At 32.8% G+C, this 24,083-nt stretch overlaps 1 protein-coding gene across 2 annotated transcripts; it reads left to right on the forward strand.

Moving 5' to 3' along the window:
- Positions 1-11,542: 11,542 nt before the first annotated feature.
- Positions 11,543-24,083, forward strand: LOC126676643 (chromatin-remodeling ATPase INO80). Of its 2 annotated transcripts, XM_050370881.2 has the most exons (24): positions 11,543-11,643; positions 11,813-11,915; positions 12,020-12,098; positions 12,277-12,664; positions 12,793-13,225; positions 13,358-13,558; positions 13,662-13,772; positions 14,511-14,932; positions 15,031-15,139; positions 15,225-15,305; positions 15,383-15,555; positions 16,559-16,684; positions 18,152-18,313; positions 18,388-18,445; positions 19,020-19,250; positions 19,422-19,568; positions 19,710-20,264; positions 20,366-20,623; positions 20,729-20,836; positions 21,051-21,145; positions 21,269-21,425; positions 21,634-21,831; positions 22,034-22,186; positions 23,559-24,083. In XM_050370881.2, exons 2-24 carry the CDS (start codon positions 11,853-11,855, stop codon positions 23,802-23,804), a joined length of 4,554 nt encoding a protein of 1,517 aa, XP_050226838.1. In that variant the 5' UTR covers positions 11,543-11,643; positions 11,813-11,852; the 3' UTR covers positions 23,805-24,083. The 2 variants fall into 2 exon arrangements, with proteins under 2 accessions (XP_050226838.1, XP_050226840.1); XM_050370883.2 differs by lacking the exons at positions 11,543-11,643; positions 12,020-12,098 and having other exon boundaries at positions 11,667-11,915.

Raw genomic sequence — 24,083 nt, forward strand, 5'->3', positions numbered from 1 at the left:
CATAGTACTTACAAAAAAAACCCTTGATTAAAAATATATTTCTTTATATTTATATTGATAAAGTATTTTTTTAAAAATGAACAGATTTAGAATAATTTTTATAGTTCTTTTATTTTTTTATTACGTTTTTAATATTAATTGTTTTTTATTAGTGGTGTAAATTTTTAAAGATGGAGGAGGTTACAATTTAATTGACCAATTAAATTTGGAAAGGAAAAAATTGAAGGAGCCCATTAATTACGGAGTACATGACAATTTCAAAGACATACCAAATATGAAATTTTTCTTCCTTGATGAAAAGACAATTTATTATTAATAAAATAATAAATAAAGCCAAATAAAAATTTAAGATAAAAATTATAAAATATAAATATGAATAAGTGTTGCTCGGTATGAAAATGGCGCTTTTTAATGAAAATATAATCTAAAAATATATATTACATATCAACAAGACAACAACACAAAACTACTTTCTTAATATTATGATTTTAATGTGTACTATTAGAATGGAAAAACGACTATATTTTTTTATTTAATAATTAATAGTAAACTAGGAAACAAATAATTATGAGATGATTCATTAAAAAAAATTACGAAATGATAATATTATTGCTAAAGTATAGATTTAACATATTAACATGTAAGTATTTTTATATGACATTATATAATATAGAAATATAAGTATTTGAATATTAATAAAATTACTATGTAGTTTTTTATATTATAAATTATATTTTAATTTTAAGTGATTTTTGTTGTTTAAGTATAAAAATAATTATATAAGAATTATAAGCTAATAACACTCAACTAATATTAATAAAAAACGTGCAACGCACGGGTCAAAAGCTAGTTTCATATATAGGAATGATGTCTAATGACAATAATAGAACTAAATGGGAGTATACTATATTAGCTAAATTGTTTTTAGGTTTATGCATTGAACAAGTGAATGAAACTGCAAACAAGAGAGTAGTTTAAAGAAAGATCCTTGAATAAAAAAATTTAAAGTCATTTGAAAAGAAGAGAAACCTCAAGTTAAATAAAAAAATGAGTGGAACTACTTAAGGCAAACATATACTATATGGTTGAATATAATAGAAAAAAAAGCTTATATTGATTTGATTCTGTAACGAATCTAGTTAATTAGAGTTATGAAGAATGAAATGAATATATAAAGGTACTATTTATTTTAGGGTTATTCTAGAGTTATTACCATTAAATTGTAAGGAGTGCTAGTTTCAAAAGAAAAAGTAAGTTTTTTTTTTGTCGTATTATATATAACTCAAATAAATAGAGAGTTCTAATTTCTCATTTCTGTGTATTTCTATTGGTAGTGAACCAGAAACATTGTAAACTCTCCACTAAATTTAAAGGGGTTATAAATATGTCTGCAACCGGAGCCGGCGGTGGCGGTGGTCAGGAAGAAGACAAGAAGCATGTGGTTCAAATTGTGTTTTCTAGTTATCATTATTACACATATGTTAATTATTTTAGGGATAATGTCATAAAAATTCACGAACTTTACACGTTTTCTCATTTTAATCATGCACTTTAAATTTTCTCATTTTCATGCACAAACTGCCACTTTTTCTCAAATTCATGCACGATGCTGAGGTGTCACGACTCCATTGGTGTAATTCGCTGAGGTGGAGGTCATTTTACACCAATGAATAAGTGCCACCTCAGCACCGTGTATGAGTTTGGGAAAAAATGATAGTTCGTGTATGAAAATGAGAAAATTTAAACGTCGTGATTAAAATGAGAAAACGTGTAAAGTTCGTGATTTTTTTGACATTAACCTATTATTTTATTAATGTTTATTGTGTTTTGTGTTTTGTGTTTTAAATAATTTGATAACATGTTAATCGATAAATAAAGGAAATGTTTAAAGTGCTTGCAACATATCTTGTATATAAAAAGTTTACAAGGAATTGTATTGGAAGAAGGTTTGACACAAACTCTTCTCTTAGTGGAAGTGAATATGTACAAGAAATATTGGATGCAAATGATGCACATTGTTTGGAAATGTTAGGAATGAAAAAGAAGAAACACTTTTAGCATTTTGTAAGACCATTTGAAAGCTAAAACATAGTTACAAGACAACCATTAAGTTTCAGTAGAGAAAAATGGCAATATTTTTGTCTGCTCTCAATCAAAAACCATCGAAATCGCGCCATCATACAGACATTTTGTTAGTGACATGCATTAGGTCAATCATGTTTGACCATGTATTGACTTTATCTTTTGTTATTTATTAGTTGGCACTTTTATTATCATTACTAGTATATAACCCTCGCTTTGCTTCGGGGACATATTTGTTAATGGTAGCTAGTAGGTAATTTATATTATATACAATTTCGACATATTAAATTAATTGTAAATAATAATTAATATATTCTAAGTTTGTTCAAATAGTACATAATTTGAAATAGAAAAAGTACAAAGCAGACTGCATTTTAGTATGAAGTAATTGCTAATTTAAAATTACAGTACCTGTATACATTATAATAGCAAGCACAGTAGCAAGTAAGATGAGACTACCTAAGGAATAAGGCCTAACGATTAAATACATAAAGAACTGCCTCAGCTGCAACTACCAAGATACATACAATCCATAGGTCAGCTTTGTTTTGGTTTTCTTGGTTTGTGCATGGTGGTTTTGAACTTCCTCAATCCTCTCCTTCAATGTGTCCACTTCCATCATTTTCAGCCCCATTTCTTTCTTGAGAATTTGGTTCTCATGTTTGTACATGTCAACAATCTCTTTTAGGGCATCAACTTCTCCCTTGAGTGAATTATTCTCTATCACCTTAGCTGCCAAAAGAGCTCTAACTTCACCAGGTTGTAGTAGAGCTGCATTACGTTCATCTTTCAAATGAGTCACCTCTATCTTCAAGCTAGTGACCACCATGTGTGCGTAGCCATCTAAATCTTGGTCAACCCACTCAAAGAACTAACAATCTGGATTCGCAATGAAGTATCATAGATGCAACTTACACAACCAAATCAGCAATGTACCCAAATCAGCATTGTGCAAACCCTAATTTGCAATAAAAACCCTAAATTAATGACAAACCTAAATTAATAACAACCCTAATTAATAAAAACCCTAATTTAAGAAATCAGCTCAAAATAAACCCTAACTGAAACCTTACATTTGGTTTTGGGCAGGTGTAGAACCTCTAACCTGGATTTTTCTCAGTAGTTGAGACCTGAACTCGCGCCGAAGTTCCACAATCACACCGAACAACGCCATCACCACCTTCCATTCTTAGCTCTTGTAATGGTGTTGGAGGCTCACTACGGGACCGGATTGGAACCGGACGTTCTCTAGGGTTGGGTTTGGAGAGAAGAAGAGGAGACTCAAAAAATAAGGCTTCCGCCATGTCACATACCACATAAAGAGATGAATTTGCCAAGTATTTAGATGGATGGAAGTATCTAACACCGTTAACACTCGCTTGGACAAAAGGACCACAAGCTGATGAGTTAAGTAGTGTAGGGGTTTATAATAGGGGTAATGAAGTGCAGGGACCTCCGGCGCAAAAAATAACAAGTGCAGGGACACGACTATGTATTATGCATATATATATATATATGTGTGTGTGTGCGCGCGCGCGCGCGCATAATAGCATAGTTGTTGAATCGAGATTCGACTCGAGAATCGAGAATCGAATCGTAAGATTCAGTTAATATAAATAAAATAATATTAAAATAATATTAATGCTAAACTACATATATAAATATATAATAAAATGAAATATTTTTATAGAATATTTATCTTTTAAGTTAAAAATATTTTTTCTAATAAAAATAATTAAATTAATTTATGTTATCTTACTAAGAGTTGGTACTCTCTGCTACATCTTTTTATGTTATCGTGATTAGAAGTTGATTTGACAGCTACTTAGTTAAAATACAGTAAATACTCATATGAAGTAAAACAATTTACTTTTTAAAATTACTTAACTCTATCCTCTCTATCTTTCCTCTCTCCGCATGATCTTCTTCTTCGTCATTTGTCTTTTTTTCTTCTTTCTTCTACCATTCTCTTCATCTACACATTTCTTATTTTTTTTCCTTTTTTTATTCTTTCTTCAGCAATCAAGCATTAAATCAAGTTTTACTAAATGGGTTTGTAATTTTACGTCTTCTTTTTATCTTTTTCTCACATCTTACCTTCTATAAAAGATTTTTTTGAAGTTTTACATGAATCTAGTGTATCGACCGAGTCGAACGATTCGACCGATTCCAGACCGATTCGGACGATTCTCCCCCGATTCCATGCTATATTCGATTTACCCTATAGAGTCGCATCGAATTTACCTCGACTCGACTCGTACGAGTCGACTCGCGACTCGTACGAGTCTAACAACAGTGCATAATAGTAATGAGGAATACATGATATTACCTTGTGTGGTATGGTTGTGTATAGACGAAGGCACCTGGTACAAAAAGAAGACCTTTAGAATAGAGATGATTTGAAATATATTGTCACACCTAAAAGAAACCAACTTTAGTACGCAGTGTTATGTGCAGTAGTCTACAAAACTCATAGATTTATATTTTCCATGCAAGCTACCTAAGAAATGCAAAGCCTTTTCTTTTTTCCTCGGAATTGAGAAATAAAGCTATGATAAGAGGCAAAATAATACTACATAACATACGGAACGACTGCTCGCGAGTTAAGGTGTTTATTGAAAATTTGTAGCTATTCAAATTTAATTTCTGCAAAGCAGTCTCTATATGTAGGGATGCTGAGGACAGTTGTGGTTCCAATTCATTTTTCGCAAAATGAAGCGCATTTTCTAAAAATGGTCTGTTACAATTGCATGCGCACAATACCCAAGACATTATTATTTGCCATATAAGTAACTTTTCATTCACGTGCATGTGTTGTGAACCAAAATTGTAAAATTAGATAGTTAATGGATCCTACCTTATAGCCACTCCACCAATGTTACTCACTTTGGCATTCAAAAAAAAGGTCCCACTCTACATTATATTGGTGAGTGTATTTGTGATGATAGGACATGAGAGTTGAATTTTTTTTTTATCACACTCAATAACCATTTCAACCAACACATTATGTTAGGCACACTACAATTCAATTCCAATTTAACCCATGGCTTGCGGAACACTGTACAATGTACAAGGTTTTATACTTCAACTTTAGAATATAGTATATAGCCAGCAAAAAAGTTAGAATGGAAACAGAACGCAAAATAATGACACAGACAAAGAAAAATAACATCAGGACGAGGATTTGTGCAAGGAGCCCAATAACGCTAGTAAATTTACAGTTGTATGGCACGACTATCTTAATTGCAAAAAAAATTATATTTCTTTTTCTCGGAAAGTGAGAAAAAAAGATAACGCAAAGGAGACATGAAAGGAAAGGTTGTCCGTGATCCATGGTGATTAAAGGTACGTTTTTTATTCTTTAAAAATTTGCTGCATATCTGTTGTTATGTATATTTTCTATCAATATTGGTTTAATAGATCCAACTTTTGTGCTTTGTTCTATGGTCAGAAATCAGATATTTAACCAAAACAAAATCTAGATTTTCAGGTAGATGTTTATTTGATTTCTTGATATTTTTAGCGTGTATCTCTAGAATTTTTTAAGTGTAATTTTTTTATTATTTGTTGTAGTTTTTCATTTTAATGATTTTAATATTTTTCAGGTTTTAAATTTGTGCAGGTGCTTCGATTGGCCGACTCATATGATCTGCAGTGTTATGCTCAGTTTCAGTAGTTCTTGAAGAAATTGTAAAACGATAAATGAAAATTCAAGTAATGTAATTCAATCATGTATTTTTTTTGTATATCTCCTATTTAAATTTGTGATTGGAAATTTTATGTGTTTTTTCAATAGTAAACCAAACTATAAAAACCATCCCTATTTTATGCTTTTTTTCTTTTATTTTTTTATGAATTTGCAATTAACCCTTAAATAAAAGCACAAGAATTAAATATTAACAAAGTTGAGGTATGAAAGAAAAAAACTATGTACATCATATATATTAAAGCGTCACATAAACACTTTTAATTTTTGTGAACCTAGTCCGGCCACAATTAAAAATCCAGAAACTTAATAATAACGAAGTAAATTTTAGGATGAAAGACGAAAATGACAAAATTGTAAGGATTAAAATAAAATTGTGATTTCAACACTAAATCATTATATTTTTACTGTTAAATTGGAGTCTTACACCTATAACCTTATACATGTTGGATTCATAGACAGTACTAATTAACAGAAATCCAGTTTGTCCCTAAACTTTACAGTTTTACGTAATTATATCTTTAGTTTTTTTCCAAATACAACATTTATTTTATATGATTATTTTAATCACCTCAACTTATTACACTATTAAAATTAAAGTCGTTACTTTTGCTAATAATTATAAATAATTTGTATATTTTAAATAATAATTTATTATATTATTAGATGATCAAGGTCAAATTTTATTTAAATTTTAAATAATGTTTAAAAAATACTATTTACATTATAAAAAAAAGTATACGTTTGGCTTTCTTTTTTCTCAAAATAAAATAAAATAAAGAGTAATGAAACTTGCTAAAATCATATCCATCATGTATTAGGAAAATAAGTTTGCCAATTAAACAGGTAATAATAAAAGACAGGTGCAGAATTGATATATTTGGCAACGCATCTTATTGTGAACCAAAAGTGTTGGATCCTACATGCTATCTACTCCAATATTGTTTAAAAAAATTGTAATTTAGCGAAAAAAATACAACTTTTTATTATAAAAGGTGATGTACTTGTTATGCCTAGGGCTGTGCGTTCAGTTAGTTCGGTCGGTTTAGTCACTGAACCGAACATCGAAGTTTGGTAAAAATTGCAAACCGAATCGGACCGAATTTTAATTTTGCTTACATCAAACCGAACCAAAAAGTTTGGTTTGATTCGGTTCGGTGAAAAACTAAATTTTTTTACTTTCTCCATTTTTTAATTTTTTTAGCATAAAATAAATTCTAATATTAAATAATAAGTGGCTAATAAATATTTTTATATATTTATTAGCATAATTATATTTTGTATGAAATTTATTAACTTATATATCAAATATAATTAAAATATTAAAACCAAAAAATATAAATTTTCATATATTTATATTTATATATATTTTTTATTTTTTATTTAATTGTTCGGTTTTTTCAGTTTTTTCGGTTTTTAAAATGCTCAAATCGAACCGAAAATCGAACACCAAACTTTTACTTAATTACAAACCGAACCGAACCATAGTCACAAAAAACCGAACCGTAATTGTAATTTTGGTTCGGTGAAACGGTTTGGTTTGGTTCGGTTTTTTGCACAGCCCTAGTTATGCCATGACATGAGAGTTGGATTTTTTGACACAATTAATAACTTTGCCTACAAATACATAGCGTTAGACGTACCCATAAACCAAAACCCTATTCAACCCATGGCGCACAGGTAATAGTAAAATATACATGGATTTGCCCTTCACCTTTTACGTATCAAATGGAGCTATTTACGTTTGAAATTATGTCCCCCTGATTTAAAATATAATGCTTCTCAATTTTTAATAAACCAATTTTCCAGATAAGTAAAGGACCAAAATAAAACGTAGCAATCATATGACGATCATTAAAAAAATCCGTCAAAATAATAATTTGTTGTATGGTGGTATTACCTTAATTGATTTTGCGGCAACAACTGTGATAAATCTATATAGAGAAAAATATCATTTAGAGAACGCACCAAAATAATTGAAAACTAAAATAGTAAGAAATCTAACCTTACTATGCAGAAATAGAGTGAGTAATATGAGAGTACCGCTGGTGCAATGACCTATTTATAAGTTGAATGAAGGCTAGTATACTGCGTGCGGATATGAAGTCTACTTTTTTTGGGAAATTGAAAAGCCAAAAAAAAGACAACGACTTAAAGAAGCACCCGCCAAAGCAAAGATCTACCGTATTTCACGGAGGACAAAGGTATATTTTAGTCCTTATAATATGAACTCAACATTTAAGTCTATATTTGTAGGCACGTAGTGAAAGGCCAAAATATTTGTTATCGCTTTTAATGCCACAAGCTTTTGGAAACTTGGAAGGCAGTGTGATAGGACGTAAAAGTTGACGGATAAAAAACAGGCTAAAAAAAATTTGTAACAGCTAATACATTTTGCTCCATATAAAAGAAACAAAAGAAATTTGAAGCCCAAGGCAAATGAATCGCAACGGCTAATAAAATGGCATAATGCGCAAAAAGACACCAATTCCAAAATGAGAAGACACCCCATAGCACTTCATGTATTTTTACACGAGCACAATAATTATTCACCCACGATGAGGATCATACGCATTATATGGCCTCGCATCAAATCCAAGTCATGCATATCGTTTTGATATTCACACCATTTCAATTCTATAGTATAAAGCACTGAACAATGTACATGAATTTTCATTTCAGTTTTAGTATATAGAATATAGATATGTTATGATTAATGTTTGAATGGTTAATTCTTTTTAAGGTCATCAAGTATGTGACTTGATAGTAAAACCTTTAGGATTAATAAAGAATTATATTTAAACTATCTCTAGTCTTAATAGTACATTAAGACTAGTATGATGTTGACTGATAATTATGTTTTACGAATTATATATATGAGTAAGCCAAATCATACGTGCCATTTAAAAAATATAGCACTAGATGACCCATTCATGATATTACTACTTATATCATTGTCATAAGCATTTCTCATTATAGTAATATTAAAGTAATCCTTTGACCTTGAAATCACCATGGATTTCTACATAGCTAATTTTGATACAATCTTACATTATTTTTAATAGGATAATGGAATAGACCGTCTTTGGATATGAAAGTAACTATGTGAGTGAGTAACTGAGAAGGAATTTATCGCTCAATTATTCGAGTAAGATATCTACGTGCCCCTTGAAAAGATAGACTGAAGGAAATGCATGGACATGCTAAATGAATTGATTTAGAGTTATCGTTTTCACTCTACTTGGAATCAGGAAACTAATGATTGATTGTATTATGCCTTATATTCAATATGGATATCGCGAGACAAAGAGATTAAAATATCATATAAAAGTGAAATCAGATAATCGATATTCATATGACTTGGGTAATTATAATATCTTGCTAAAGGCCACTTATGACTTGTGGTCGAAATAGATATTTTGAGCCCACTGCCACGCTATGTGAACCTATAGAGTCACATACAAAGAACATGCCCAAACAGTTATGGGTTGTACAAGTCCAATAGAATAATTTGGTTAATAGATTAATTATTATAAACTCAGAAGAGTTATAAAAAACAGTTATGGGTTGTACAAGTCCAATATAATATGTGTGTGTGTGCGCGCGCAATTATCAAAAAGGAGATTTTGATATACATAAATTCAGAAGAGTTATAAAAAACGCAGTGTTTGAATATGATTGCAAAACATGTTTTTGAGAAAACCCTAAATGTGTTATTTAACTATAAATAGACTCTTAACCCTAGAGTTTTACATATGTGTTTTTCGAAATAAACACAAGACACACAATCACTAAATAATTCGAAATTGCTTTGTGAATCAATAGTGCTAACACACAAGCACTCGTTTTGATAAAAGTCTGTTCGTGTGGATACTTGTAGGGAACACATTCTTTTGGAGACATTTTATATCTAAGACAAGATATCACCAAAGTGACCACCTCATTCCTTCCTACATTGCTGTTTGAATTCGACATTGGAATAAGTTCTAATTATGCAATAAGTCTATCTATTCGAATTACATGGATCTTATTTTGGGTTTTTGATAAGTTTTTTGAAATTCTGATGCGTTATGAACCCAGAAAACCAAACACATTTAACCATTCAACTCAAATTGTACATGTTTATTTTCACGAAGCTTTAAGCGTACTACAGTTTGCTAAAGAAATGATGATGCCTACTACTTTTAATCCAGACTTGAAACAAGCTAGATATCATTGACGACTTCGTGAAATATTTAAGTTAGTATATAAAAGATAAAAAATATTAAAGAGTCGAATTTATATATTGAAAAATTAACAATTATTTCTTTTGAGAGGGTGTCGTGGGCGCACTTGTTGGGATACTTGTTCGAGCTTCTATGTCGTATGCCCAACAAACACCACATTGAGGTAGAAGAAAAGAAGATTGCTATCAAAACATGCTTGTCATATGTGATTTTGACATGATTTTCACATTTGTTTGGGATGGATGGTACAACACATGATTCACGAGTATTAACGTAAATGTGAGATCAAGTAACAATTTTTCTTTTAATCCACATGACAAGTTATTTAAACTATTAATTTATATAGTTATTTAAACTATGTGAGATCCAAATAATAATTTTTTTATTGTGTAAATAAATAGCATCTATGTGATGCTGCATCTCTAAATACTAGTATCGAAACACATGATGTTGGTTATCAAATTTTCAAAATGATTGTCGCACTAGAATAAAAGAAGAAGTTTTTAACCATTTTCATGCTAAATTAAGAAATGTCGCTGAGCGATTTTTTTTTAGAGTTCTAAAAGAACGATTTTCTATTTTGAAGTTAATGTTGTCATATGCATCTATTGGCAAAGAAAATATTGTCATCGCTTGTATTTATGTGCATAATCATCTTCAACAAATGAATATTATAGATGACTTTTTTGAATAATTTGATAGAGAGGAAATGATTTTTCAAAGAACGAACATTATATAAGAAAACGCACAAAAACAAGCATATCAAATATTTTATGGTGAATCTAAATGATCAAATTGCGAATGAGCGCATAAATATGAGAATTTGATAATTGTTATCGTACCTAACTTTCAACATTCATAATTTGCAATTGTATCTAACATTTAATATTCATAATTTGTAATTGAAGTCTATAATATTTAAGGTTAATATCAAAAAAATTCACGACATTTAAATATTTTTTTTATTTTAATCACACATTTTAAATTTTGACATTTTCATTCACGAACTACTATTTTTTTTCAAATTCATACACGCCGCCGAGGTGACACTCATTAATAGGTGTAAAATGACCTCCACCTCAGCGGATTACACTAATGGAGCCGTGACACCTCAACACCGGGTATGAATTTAAATAAAAGTGGTAATTCATGAAAATGACAAAAATTAAACTGCGTGATTAAAATAAAAAGACATGTAAAGTCCGTGAACTTTTTTAACATTATCCCTAATATATATATATATATATATATATATATATATATATATATATATATATATAAATTATTGTTCATATATTACTTATTTATAACTTTAAAAATTTAAATAATTTATATATTTAATAGTTTTTTTTTGAGAGGATATATTTAATTTATTATTTAAAAAATTATTATATTCATCACTCAAGTTCAGCACTTAATTTTCAATTTTATCAAACCCCACCTAAATTTATTTTTAAGATTAAACATTTATGAGGGCTGATATTTTTTCAAGCCTAAATAGTAAGGGCATAATTAAACCTTTTCTCTTTTTAGAAGTTAACCGAAATATTTACTGACCACGATACAGTGTCCGTTAACAAAATGGCGCACCGACGGCGCACATTAGAACCCCCTGACGCTTCGTACTCTGTATGTATCACGTTCGGACCTTACCATCATCTTCTCCGCTTTTCTTTTCCTCGACATAAAATATCAGCTTAAGCATTACGATTAGGGTTTCTGTAATTATTATTATTATTATCGTTCCTCTTTTTATATAAAATAAATATCTCTCCTTCTACCCATGCTTTTCAAACAGCTAGGGTTTGGGTTCTCCGGACTATTACTAGCTTCTCGAGATGGAGCCAAGGAGACCGTCGAACAATGATTCACTTTCTTATTCGAATCTTTTCAATTTGGAGGTGGGTTTTTTGTCCTTTCAATTGGGTTCAGTTTAGTTTATTATTTTGTTTATGGTTTGATGTTCAATTTAGTTGATTGTACATTTTTGTAATGTGTTTTTTAGTCTTTGATAAACTTCAAAGTTCCACAACCAGATGATGAATTTGATTACTATGGGAATAGTAGTCAGGATGAGAGCAGAGGTATTCTCATTGTATTTGATTAATTTTCTCTCCATTAATGCATTCTATACTCGAATTACCGACGAATTGACCTGTTTTTTTTTACTGTATGTGATTTGTAATTGTATTTTTATTTTTGTTTGTACTTTCCGCGTGTGAACTTTACATTTTGAAAGGTGAATTGGTTGGCTGTATGCAGGTGGTGCAATGGAAAATTATGGTAATGGGGGTATTCAAGAGAGGGATCTGAGTTTAGGTAAGAGACAGAAGCGGACTAATAATAGTGGTGAAGAGGAGGGAGACGGTTATCACGGGAAACACATGTCGGAGGAGCGTTATCGTTCAATGTTGGGAGAACACATTCTGAAGTACAAGAGAAGGTTTAAGGATTCCTCGTCTACTCCTGCGCCTGCTCCATCAGGTATGGGAAATCCTAGTCAGAAGAATGGTTTGGGAAGTTCTAAGATGAGGAAATTGAGGAATGAACAAAGGGGAGGGTTGTGTGATGTGGATACCACATCTGAATGGCTCAATGATGTTACTCCTCAAAAACATGGAGACCATGTTGACTCAGATTATATGCCCAAGTATGTGTTAGCACCATGCACTTAATGTATCTCTTATATGTGCTTCATCACTGTAATTTAGTTATACATGTGGGTGTGAACAAAATTGTAATTTCTTTTGAATGGATAAGTTTTCCTATGCTTTGCAGAGTATCCTATGAACCTGCTTATTTGGATATTGGAGAAGGTATCACTTATAGAATACCTCCCTCTTATGATAAGTTGGCTGCATTATTGAACTTGCCAAGCTTCTCAGACATCAGGGTGGAGGAATTTTACTTGAAGGGAACCTTGGATTTAGGGTCATTAGCAGAAATGATGGTCAATGATAAAAAGTTTGGACCTAGAAGCCGAGTAGGGATGGGAGATCCCTGGACACAGTATGAATCACTTCAAGCAAGATTGAAGGCATTGTTAGATTCTAACTCATCCCAGAAGTTCAGTCTAAAGATATCTGAAGCTGCCTTGAATTCCTCCATTCCAGAGGGGGCAGCTGGTAATACACCGCGGTCTATTTTGTCAGATGGTGGTTTGCTGCAAGTTTACTATGTGAAGGTTTTAGAGAAAGGAGACATGTATGAGGTCTGTCTCATTTTTGTTTTCAGAATTTGATGGGAATGTATTTCTTTCGTATTGTCACTATTGTTTTACCTAGTCAATGTAGCTGGTGTCGGAGTTCTTTTTAATTAACTATAGTGATTTTCTGAGATGCAGATAATAGAGCGGACCCTTCCCAAGAAGCCAAAGGTGAAGAAAGACCCTGGTGCTATTGAGAGGGAGGAAATGGAAAGGATTGGCAAGGTTTGGGTAAACATTGTAAGAAGAGACATTCCAAAGCATCATAGGATTTTCACTACATTCCATAGGAAGCAACTAATTGATGCAAAGAGGTTCTCAGAGAACTGTCAAAGAGAGGTATTTTTGCTTGTGTCCCTTTAATTTAATAAGTTTGGTCTCCATATGTTGCTTTTCTCGTGTTATGTTTTAAATGTTCTGTGGTTGCCGTGATATGTTTCAGGTAAAGCTGAAAGTTGGTAGATCCCTCAAACTGATGAGGGGTGCTGCAATTCGCACTAGGAAGTTGGCTAGAGATATGCTGCTGTTTTGGAAGAGAGTGGACAAGGAGATGGTAACCTTTAATTTTTGCTTGCTGAATTTAACTTTAGCAAATTGCATCATATAATGTAATCGGCCATCATAGTGGAGTCCTGTTTCATAGACGCAGTTTATTGCAATATGCAATGTTTAATGAAGTGTAAACTTAGAAGCTCCTATGCCTATAAGTTCCCTACTACTTACCTCTCCGTTAAGTTTCTTTGATTATTTTTGCTAATTTATTTTACACATCGGTCTTTTGTCTTATTAGTTATTTGTTAACCGCAGAAATTATACTGTGATGCATGTCTAAGACTCTAAGTTCCAATCATGACGTCCACTTTTTAGCTTCCTTGTGAGCGTCTATTTAGATATTTCATTTCTCTACTAGTACGACATAAAATGCTAGAGAAAAAGGACTAGTTAAAACTTTAACTTTTAATTTTAATGGAAAACAATATGTACTTGCCAAATACTGCCAAAGTCGTAGTACTTACATTATTGATTTCCATTTACAGGTAATATTTCAGTAGCTATATACTTGCCGAAAGTTAATTTGTCTAGAAAGACTGGAAATTTAAGATTAACGTCTTGCTGTTGTAATATTTAACGATTTGTGCCATCTATACAGCATGCATATATACACATGCATATTATGCAGAGTGATCATTCTTTTTCCGTAGTGTGAACTTCAAAACTTACAAGTCAAATATTTTTTCGTTAAATTGTTTGAACCTAAAAGTTATTTATCTTTGAATTTCTTTACTTCCAGGCAGAAGTGAGGAAAAAAGAGGAGAGAGAAGCTGCAGAAGCTTTGAAGCGTGAACAGGAGCTCCGAGAAACAAAGCGGCAACAGCAAAGGCTCAATTTTCTCCTACAACAAACTGAACTTTATAATCACTTCATGCAAAATAAGCCAAACTCACAGCCCTCTGAAGCTTTGCCTGGGGAAGATGAGACAACTGACCCAGAAATGCCTTTGAGCAAATTGAGCTCTTCTGATGCTGCTCCTGGTGAGGAAGAAGACCCTGATGAGGTCGACATGAGAAACAAGGCCCTGAAAGCTGCCCAAGCTGCAGTCTCTGAGCAAAAAAAGTTAACAAGTGCATTTGATTCTGAATGCTCAAAGCTGCGTCAAGCAGCTGAAATTGATGCCTCAGTTGCAGGATCTAGTGACATAGATCTCCATAATCCGTGAGTTTTTTTTTGTTTCTTTTCGTTAATAAATTAAGCTGTTAACCGTAATATTTTGTCTTTAATGATTTGAGTTTACTGTTACCACTTTTTTGTAGATCCACCATGCCTGTTACATCAACTGTTAACTCACCAGAGTTGTTTCACGGTACCCTTAAAGAGTACCAATTGAAGGGGCTTCAGTGGCTAGTTAATTGTTATGAGCAGGTTGTAAGACAATTCCTTTATTAACACCTAGTATTTTCTTTGTTGAACTTCTTTTATATAATCATCTTTTTTCTTGCAATTTTAGGGGTTAAATGGTATACTTGCTGATGAGATGGGCCTTGGCAAGACTATTCAAGCTATGGCATTTTTGGCTCATTTGGCTGAGGTAATTGTATTAGCTGTTTTAGTACTATTCTAGTTATGTTTTTTTCTTTCTGTGCTTGAATTGAATTTCTATCTCAGGAAAAAAATATATGGGGACCTTTTCTGGTCGTTGCACCTGCTTCTGTCTTGAATAACTGGGCTGATGAAATTAGCCGTTTCTGCCCTGACCTAAAAACCCTCCCATATTGGGGTGGCATTCATGAACGAACAATATTAAGGAAAAACATCAATGCTAAGCGTCTCTATCGAAGGTAAGTTTTCTTTGTTTCCATTTCGTTGCCTTTATCTGTAGACAATTACATTTACTTTTCAATCAGATGAGAATTAGTCGTGTTTTGGTAGCTTGATCATGCATAATGCATAATGCATGTGTATTTTATTTTTGACATTATGGAGTGCCATAGTTCACAATTTTCTGTCCATATGCAAGTATGTAATTGTTACATAATGGGAACAAATACATCTTTTCATTTTTTTGACCACCTTGTAAAGAATTTTGAACTGGTAGACTTTGAGTTGGAAAGAACGGTAAAAGAAAAATTTATTCTGTGTTATTTCAGTTAGGGGCGTAAGTGAGTCAATTTCAGTATCGAGCTACTCGAAACTCGGCTCAATAAAATTAATTCGAGCTTGAATTTTTGAAGCTTGTTCAGTAAACGAGCCAATCTCAATCATAGTGATACTCAACTTGAAAGTAAACTCAGTCGTATGTTTATATGCTAATTCGATTCATTTTTATTTTTATTTGTATTTGTAAACTTTAAATATTGAATTTGTATATTTTTTGTTAAAAAATAGATATATTACGGATCGTTTAAATTTATTTATATGTATAAAGAAATATAGGAGTTTAAGCTTTTATTCAATTTCTGAATTTAGTTTTGATATAACTTTACTACAAAAATGAGACCCGATTATAGTCGTCAAGTTTGTGAGCTTTTAATAAGCTCGAGAAATACTTGATTTGTAATCTTGAAATTCGACTTGAAAATAAACGAGTCAATCTCAATCTTCTCAATATTTGACTTGACTCGACTCAAGTTAAAATGTAGTGGGTTGTTGACTGCATTTAGGGAAGTCAAGTTCTCCTTTGTATCATATCTTAGGGCTGCATCTTGGTGATGCTTCTTCAAGATATGCCACTCAATCCATTATATGATGTCAAATGTCAAATGTTAAATTCTGTATTTTTTATTATTTAATGAGATTCCTAAGCAATAATCTTTAATCATCAGCTGCATTTTTTCTTACCAGGGAGGCTGCATTTCACATTCTCATTACCAGCTATCAATTGCTAGTGTCTGATGAAAAGTATTTCAGGCGTGTGAAATGGCAGTACATGGTGTTAGATGAAGCCCAGGCTATAAAAAGTTCTAGCAGGTTTTAGTTCCATCTTGGAATTATATGAGTTGTTTTGTTTTCTTTCTATGCTTGAATGGGTGTTTCTTTTTTAATAAAAGTTTTAATAGTTTTGGATAGTTGGCTGCTGGTATGTTCTTAAAAGTAAAAATGATAATGATGCCCATCCTAGACTTGTCATTTTCTGTCTAAGGAGTCTAAAAGTTCAGTGAAATTCACTATTATAGTTTGCTATGTTGAACACAATAGTGAGATGAAACAAATGCAAATTTTCATGTTGCTACTTGTAGCTAACTATGAAGCATCGATAAGGGTACGGTTATCCGTACATCGGTACGGGTACGGGGAACAATTTAAAAAAAGGACACGGGTACGGTGGCGACACGACCAATTTTTTATTTTTTTTTAAATATTTATTTACTCATATAGAAGCTTTAAAGATGCAAAAACTATGAATGTCATGTCATAACATGCATAATTTATCAATGTGTAAGCGGAACTACAATTCCAAACTTTAAAAATGACACATAAACCTCTATTTGCCCCCTTTTCATTTCAATTTTTTGATACAATATCACAAGTTTCATCATTTGAAGAAGAAGAATCCATGAGAAGAAGTGAGTAAATTTCTAATTTTGAATTCTACTAGAAAAATAGAAGAAAGAACTAGAAGAAGTCAAAAAGATGATGATTTGAGGGGCATAATTATGTTTAATTGTAGGCTGTTGGGTTTTATTTTTCTTGTGTTTTTGTTGAAATTTTTTGGAAAGGAGATGAACAAGAAAAGAAGTGGGGGTGTTGTTTTGTGTTGTAGCATGTTTTTTTCTTCTAATTAGAATTAGGGTTTAGTGTAGCTTATTGTCTAATTGGATTTGGGTCTTAGGCTCATTTACATAAGGTTCTTAAAAAAAGACCTACACTGAAAAAGACTTCAAATTAACTAACATGAAGTGTCCCTACAGTGTCCCCACTCTTTGAACAATAAAAAGCGCTGGGACACGGAATTTGTCGTATCGGCGACATGTCGTTGGCCGTGTCCCGTGTTGCTGCCTTGTCCCCCTAGATACAGCACTCCGGAGAAGTGGCGGTGCTCCATAGGTAGCTAAGAAGCTTAGTAATCTATATTTTTCAATGACTGAAAAGAACTGAAAATGTAAACGGAAACCTTCTGTCTGGATTTTAAAACTGATATATCCTTACTAATGTGTCGTTAAACTGTCGTGGCACATTAACACATGTAAAAAGGATACTGTAGATAGAAATTTGAAAAAAAATACAAAGAAAACATCTAGCTGTAAGCTGGTTTCTCCTTTGTATGTTGATTTTGTAATCTCCATTATGTTTTTTTAATTCAATGTGTAGCCATCACTTTTTTCAAAGATGCACATTACCTTCGGATTTTATGGACATATGTTCTCGTGATGGATTAGTATAGGTGTACTTGCTCAAATCTGTATGTCATCTGAAACATTTCGGTGCTTTTGGCAGTATAAGATGGAAGACGCTGCTCAGTTTTAATTGCCGTAACCGTTTACTTCTCACTGGTACACCAATCCAGAATAATATGGCCGAGTTGTGGGCCCTTCTCCATTTCATCATGCCAACATTATTTGACAGCCATGACCAGTTCAATGAGTGGTTTTCCAAAGGGTATATGTCCTTCATTGAGGTCTTATAATTAATAATTAACTGCTTAAAATTAACAACCCGACTTGTGTTATCAGAATCGAAAATCATGCAGAGCATGGGGGTACTTTGAACGAGCACCAGCTTAACCGATTGGTGAGTTCATTTCAATGAGTTACCTTGCTGGCTTGATAGGTGAAATATTTGCTTTGGGATGTAGGCTCTTGTATATTGCTTTTGTTAAATAACTTATAAGAATGGATGTCTAGTATGGTTGGCTATGTGATTATGTAAACAAAATAAACAATTTTGATGGGAAATTGATGCAAATTTTCCCTTACAATGTGTCAATATAAGCTAATGAACCAACTTCTCACAGATTGTGTTTCCAATAAAGTTGTGCTGCTTTAGATTCTACTAATAGAGCAAGTGATGAGAGAGAGGCTTCTGTTTTGGTCTGGTAAAATGTCAGAGAGAGATGGTGGGGCATTAATTTAACGTACTGTTGTTTAATTTCAACGTGCTTCAAATATATCAATTTGTTAGATGAAAAGGATTTATCTACCGATTGATTGTGCTGCATTGAACTTTGCTTTTAGTTAAAACTTGTAAGATGTGTTATTATACGTAGCACGGAACATCCTAGTCCTAGTTGTAAGCTGTTCTGGAATCATTTTAATTCTTTTAGCCTCGTGATCTGACTTCTGTTAATTTTTTCTCTTTCTGGCAGCATGCAATTTTGAAGCCCTTTATGCTTAGACGTGTTAAAAAGGATGTAGTTTCTGAGCTGACAAAAAAGGCAGAAGTTACTGTGCACTGCAAGTTGAGCTCTCGTCAGCAAGCATTTTATCAAGCTATTAAGAATAAGATATCTCTGTCTGAGTTATTTGATGGCAAACGTGGGCATTTGAATGATAAGAAAATAATGAATCTAATGAATATAGTCATTCAGTTGAGGAAGGTAGACTATAGTTTTAGTTGGCTTCGGTTTCATTTGAATCATTCATTTGAATTATATATATGTTATGGAAGTTTCTATGATTCATTCCTTACAATATCATTTATTAATGTTGCAAAAACTAAAAGTAAAACAAAAAAAGTAGGTTCTCACTTTTCCTCCCGAAAATTGTAGGTGTGTAACCACCCAGAGTTGTTTGAGAGGAATGAGGGGAGCACATATCTTTATTTTGCAGATATTCGAAATCCTCTTCTTCCGCCTCCTTTTGGAGAGTTGGAGGATATACACTATCCAGGAGGTCATAATCATATTACGTACAAGGTATTTTCTTGATCTGCTTATTTTGAAATTTTATTTTTCAAAAAAAGAGTGCTTTGTTTTCTCATACTAAGGATCTGGTTTATATTCACTCACTTAATTTACCAGTTATTCTCATGCTAAGGATAATCTTTCTTATTTCAGATACCAAAATTAGTGCACAATGAAACAAGCTCTGGATCACTTTGTTCGGCAGTTTGGTCGGGTGTATCTGGAGAAACATTCCAGAAATTGTTTAATATTTTTTCCCCAGCAAATGTATATCAGTCCCTATTCACACAAGCAGATAACTCAAAAAATTCACCTGCTAAGAGTGGGATATTCGGTTTTACACGTTTGATGGATTTGTCACCAGCAGAAGTTACATTTCTGGCAACCAGTTCATTAACTGAGAGGCTATTGTTCTCTATTTTGAGATGGGATCGCCAATTTTTGGATGGAATCTTGGACTTGCTCTCAGAAGACATGGATGGTGATCCTGATTGTAATGACTATGAGAGGGGGAAAGTAAGAGCTGTTACACGGATGTTATTGATGCCGTCAAGGTCTGAGTCAAATTTGTTAAGAAGGAGACTTGCAACAGGACCTGAGGATACTCCATTCGAGGCTTTAGTCACCTCTCACCAGGACAGGCTTCTGTCCAACATCAAGCTTCTTCATTCAACATACACATTCATCCCTCAAGCTAGAGCTCCACCGGTATTACCTAAATATTTAATCACCTGTCGAGGAATACTTAATTGACTAGTCCAAAATAATTTAGGTTGGCTTATCTTTTGTATTTTTCTTCTTCCTCATAGATTTCTTCTCAATGTTCGGATAGAAATTTCGCTTATAAAATGATCGAAGAGCTTCATCAACCGTGGGTTAAGAGGTTGCTTATTGGATTTGCACGTACATCTGAATGTAACGGACCTAGAAAGCCGAATGGTGTTCATCCGTTAGTTAAAGAGATTGATTGTGAAGTGCCTGTTTCACAGCCTGCTCTTCAGTTAACATACAAGATATTTGGCTCTTGTCCCCCAATGCAAAGCTTTGACCCAGCAAAGTTGCTTACGGTATGATTATCATTTTGTTACTTTGTTCCACTTCTTTTGAATATAAATTCATCAGTCTATTAGCGATAGTCGATCAAGCATTTACATCTTGCCTTTGTTTTTAAGGACTCTGGGAAGCTTCAGACGCTCGATATATTGTTGAAACGATTGAGAGCTGATAACCACCGTGTTCTATTGTTTGCACAAATGACAAAAATGCTGAATATTCTTGAGGTACTCTTTCTAATTATTTCTGAAGCATCTTAAAAGGGTAAATAATTTGAACTGAACAAGTAATCATAGATAGGGAAGTTGGAAGGAAATGAATTAATTTCCTCATTTTTTGTGTTTACTCGTTTGGTTAAGGCATGATTAAGTGCATTCTTTGTGCTAAGCCTGTCATATTCTTGGAAAGCTTCCTTTTGTTGCTGACTTTGTACAATTGCAGGATTATATGAATTATAGGAAGTATAAATATCTTAGACTTGATGGGTCCTCTACAATTATGGATCGAAGGGACATGGTTAGAGATTTCCAGCACAGGTATTGATTTCATTATTTTCTATTGTTCATTTAAAGATCATCTATAAGCTGGATTCTTTATTATCTGCTTTGCAATTTCACTATGAAATGATTTGTGGTGGTCTTTTTAATCTTTTCCCCCAGGAATGATATTTTCGTATTCCTGCTAAGCACTAGAGCTGGTGGGCTGGGCATCAATTTGACGGCAGCAGATACTGTCATTTTTTATGAAAGCGATTGGAATCCAACATTAGATCTACAGGCAATGGATCGAGCTCATCGGTTGGGGCAGACAAAAGATGTTAGTTCATTCCTGGCTATTATAAATATTCCATTTGTCATAGCCATATTTTTGCATAGCCCATGCATGATAGAAGATCTCTCTCAAAATCCTTTTTGCTTAAATATGCTTTAAGCATGCATCAAATACCAATGGTCTAATGTAAAACTCACAATTATTTGCTTAGAAATCTTATTATATTCAGTTAATAATGCAATTTTGGGTGTAGGTTACTGTTTATCGGCTCATTTGTAAAGAAACTGTTGAGGAGAAAATTCTGCTAAGAGCGAGTCAGAAGAATACTGTCCAGCAGCTTGTCATGACAGGTGGTCATGTTCAGGGCGATTTGTTGGCCCCTGAGGATGTTGTATCACTACTTCTGGATGACACTCAATTAGAGCAGAAATTAAGAGAAATTCCCCTTCAGGTGGGTTTTAAATCTGTTTCAATCCTATTGTTTCTTTTCTATTACTTTCCGTTGTCTGTTCCATAGAGCTTTTTCCTTTTTGTCCACCTGCATGGTATTGAGAGCATTAGAAATATAGATTTTCCAGAGCTAGGAGTCCAGGAAAAAGCGTTAAAGGTGCTCGCCAAAGTGTATTTATCTGTTTATCATTAATTGCTATCAGGCCAAAGATAGACAAAAGAAAAAACCGACGAAGGCTATACGACTTGATGCTGAGGGTGATGCAACTCTTGAAGATTTAATAGAAGGCGAGGCTCCGGGTACTGGTGCTGAGCAGTCTCAGGATCCGGAAAAAACAAAATCCAGTAACAAAAAGGTACTTCCTTTTATACTTTACTGTATATTCATAACTGCTTGATATGTCTTAAATTTTGAATTTTAGCCAGTATTTTTGTGCAGATACCATATTGCACCAAAATTTATTTCCATTATATTGGATTTTATTATCTTCATAAATTCCATTTTTTCCAATGGAAGCAATGACAGAGCCATTATGGGGAGTAAATTTCCCGACTGACCCTCCCGTATAAAAAAAATCCGTCTAAATGATTGCCCCACCAAGTGTTTTTAAGTTTCCCCCTACTGACTCACATCCTATGCTTTTAAATTATTCATCCTAATACACGCTCTTCATATTTTTGTTTAAGTTATGTAGTTTATTTTCAATCACATCTCTTTAAAAAAACTCAGTTTCCTTATTTATGTTAGAAATACGTCTTAAGTTTTTCTAAATTTGCCTCATTCACCCCCTTTCACTCCTTTAAGTATCATTTATCGGTATATTAATCTATTAAACATTTTAACCATGTCAACAATAAACTGTCAACCATTCCCTATTTATGTTGATTTGATGAGAAAAATTTAATTGATTTAAATATTACCTTTTATTACATAGTCTAAACTTGTTTCTTGTTACTCTTAACCCATGATTTTAATTTGATTATCGTAACCGATAATTCAAACTTTTCTCTTAGAGACTATAAAAAGAAATATCATTCGATAATATGGATAATTTTTTAATTGTTTAGCTGTATGAATTTTGCCCCTTCCCTCCCGATAGTCACTGGGCAGGAGCATCATTGCATGCACTTAGACTTTAGTCCTGATATTAACTCAAAATGTAAAATAATTCTGGCTTTGCAAAATTTACACATCAGGCATAAGGCATACTTAATGCATTATTCAAATCGTTTAGTGGATATAATCTGATATTCAGTCGCTTAATCTTCATATTTGCTAATATTGTATATTGGACTATTTGGTTGTTTTTGTTTATTGCCGTAAAACAAAAGTAAAGTGCAAACTTATGGCCATTTAAACCCGGGTATTAGATTTCAGAAAAAAAAACTTGCTTACTGACTCCAAATACCAGAAAAGAAACCAGAAAGATAAAGAAGTTAGTAAATAATATATATATATATATATGGTAGATTGCCAAAAATGATAAGATAGGTACCAGTAAGGTGGGCTAGAGAGCGAGCTATACAGACAATCATCAATCTGGATTATTTTCTTGTCCGCATTTTTTTGTTGGGGTGGTACCTCTTTTTTGCATAGTTTATAACAATCTAGGTTGCTTTTGTAGTTGTTTTGGCATCTTAATCTCATGCTGTATTGAATAGTTTCCTACATTTGGATTATGCACGCCTTGCTTTGCAGTGTCATTGATGAAATCTTCTTGTGTGCAGAGAAAATCCACTTCTGAGAAGCAGACCCCAAATCCAAGAAATTCACAAAAGGAACCAAATTCAAAATCGGACTATGATATTGAAGACCCTTCAGCAAATACAGACCCTCAATCACAAAGACTCAAGAGGCCAAAGAGGACAAAGAAGAGCGTAAACGAGAATCTCGAACCAGCATTTACTGCCACGCCCATGGTTGATTCGACGCGGAGTCAGAATGCACCACCAAATGAGCATGGTTCTTCCTAAACAAATGCACCACAACTTGACAATAAAAAAGGTTAAGCCCATTGATAGAACCGGTGGATTGCTAGGCCAATTCATGTCGGAATAGAGACGTGAAGTCCACTTTTAGCTGTTGATTTTTATAAGCATTCTGCCGGAGCGGTATACAGAGGAAGAAAGCTTTACTCTGTTGTAGACTGTACATATAATATTTTTGGTTAACTGATTAGAAGGATAGAGTATGTATAGACGGCGTTACTTTATTCCTATAGTGCAAAGTATATATATTACAAGTATTTTAAA

Source organism: Mercurialis annua, linkage group LG4, assembly GCF_937616625.2.
Source record: "Mercurialis annua linkage group LG4, ddMerAnnu1.2, whole genome shotgun sequence".
Taxonomy (NCBI): domain Eukaryota; kingdom Viridiplantae; phylum Streptophyta; class Magnoliopsida; order Malpighiales; family Euphorbiaceae; genus Mercurialis; species Mercurialis annua.

What these genes read in the sequence shown, in the direction of transcription:
- LOC126676643 (XM_050370881.2), top strand. Translation starts at nt 11,853, where the DNA reads ATGGAGCCAAGGAGACCGTCGAACAATGATTCACTTTCTTATTCGAAT. An exon ending in AGAAAGGAGACATGTATGAG is followed by an intron (nt 13,226 to 13,357) that starts GTCTGTCTCATT and finishes TCTGAGATGCAG; the next exon opens with ATAATAGAGCGGACCCTTCC. An exon ending in AGCACCAGCTTAACCGATTG is followed by an intron (nt 18,446 to 19,019) that starts GTGAGTTCATTT and finishes TCTTTCTGGCAG; the next exon opens with CATGCAATTTTGAAGCCCTT.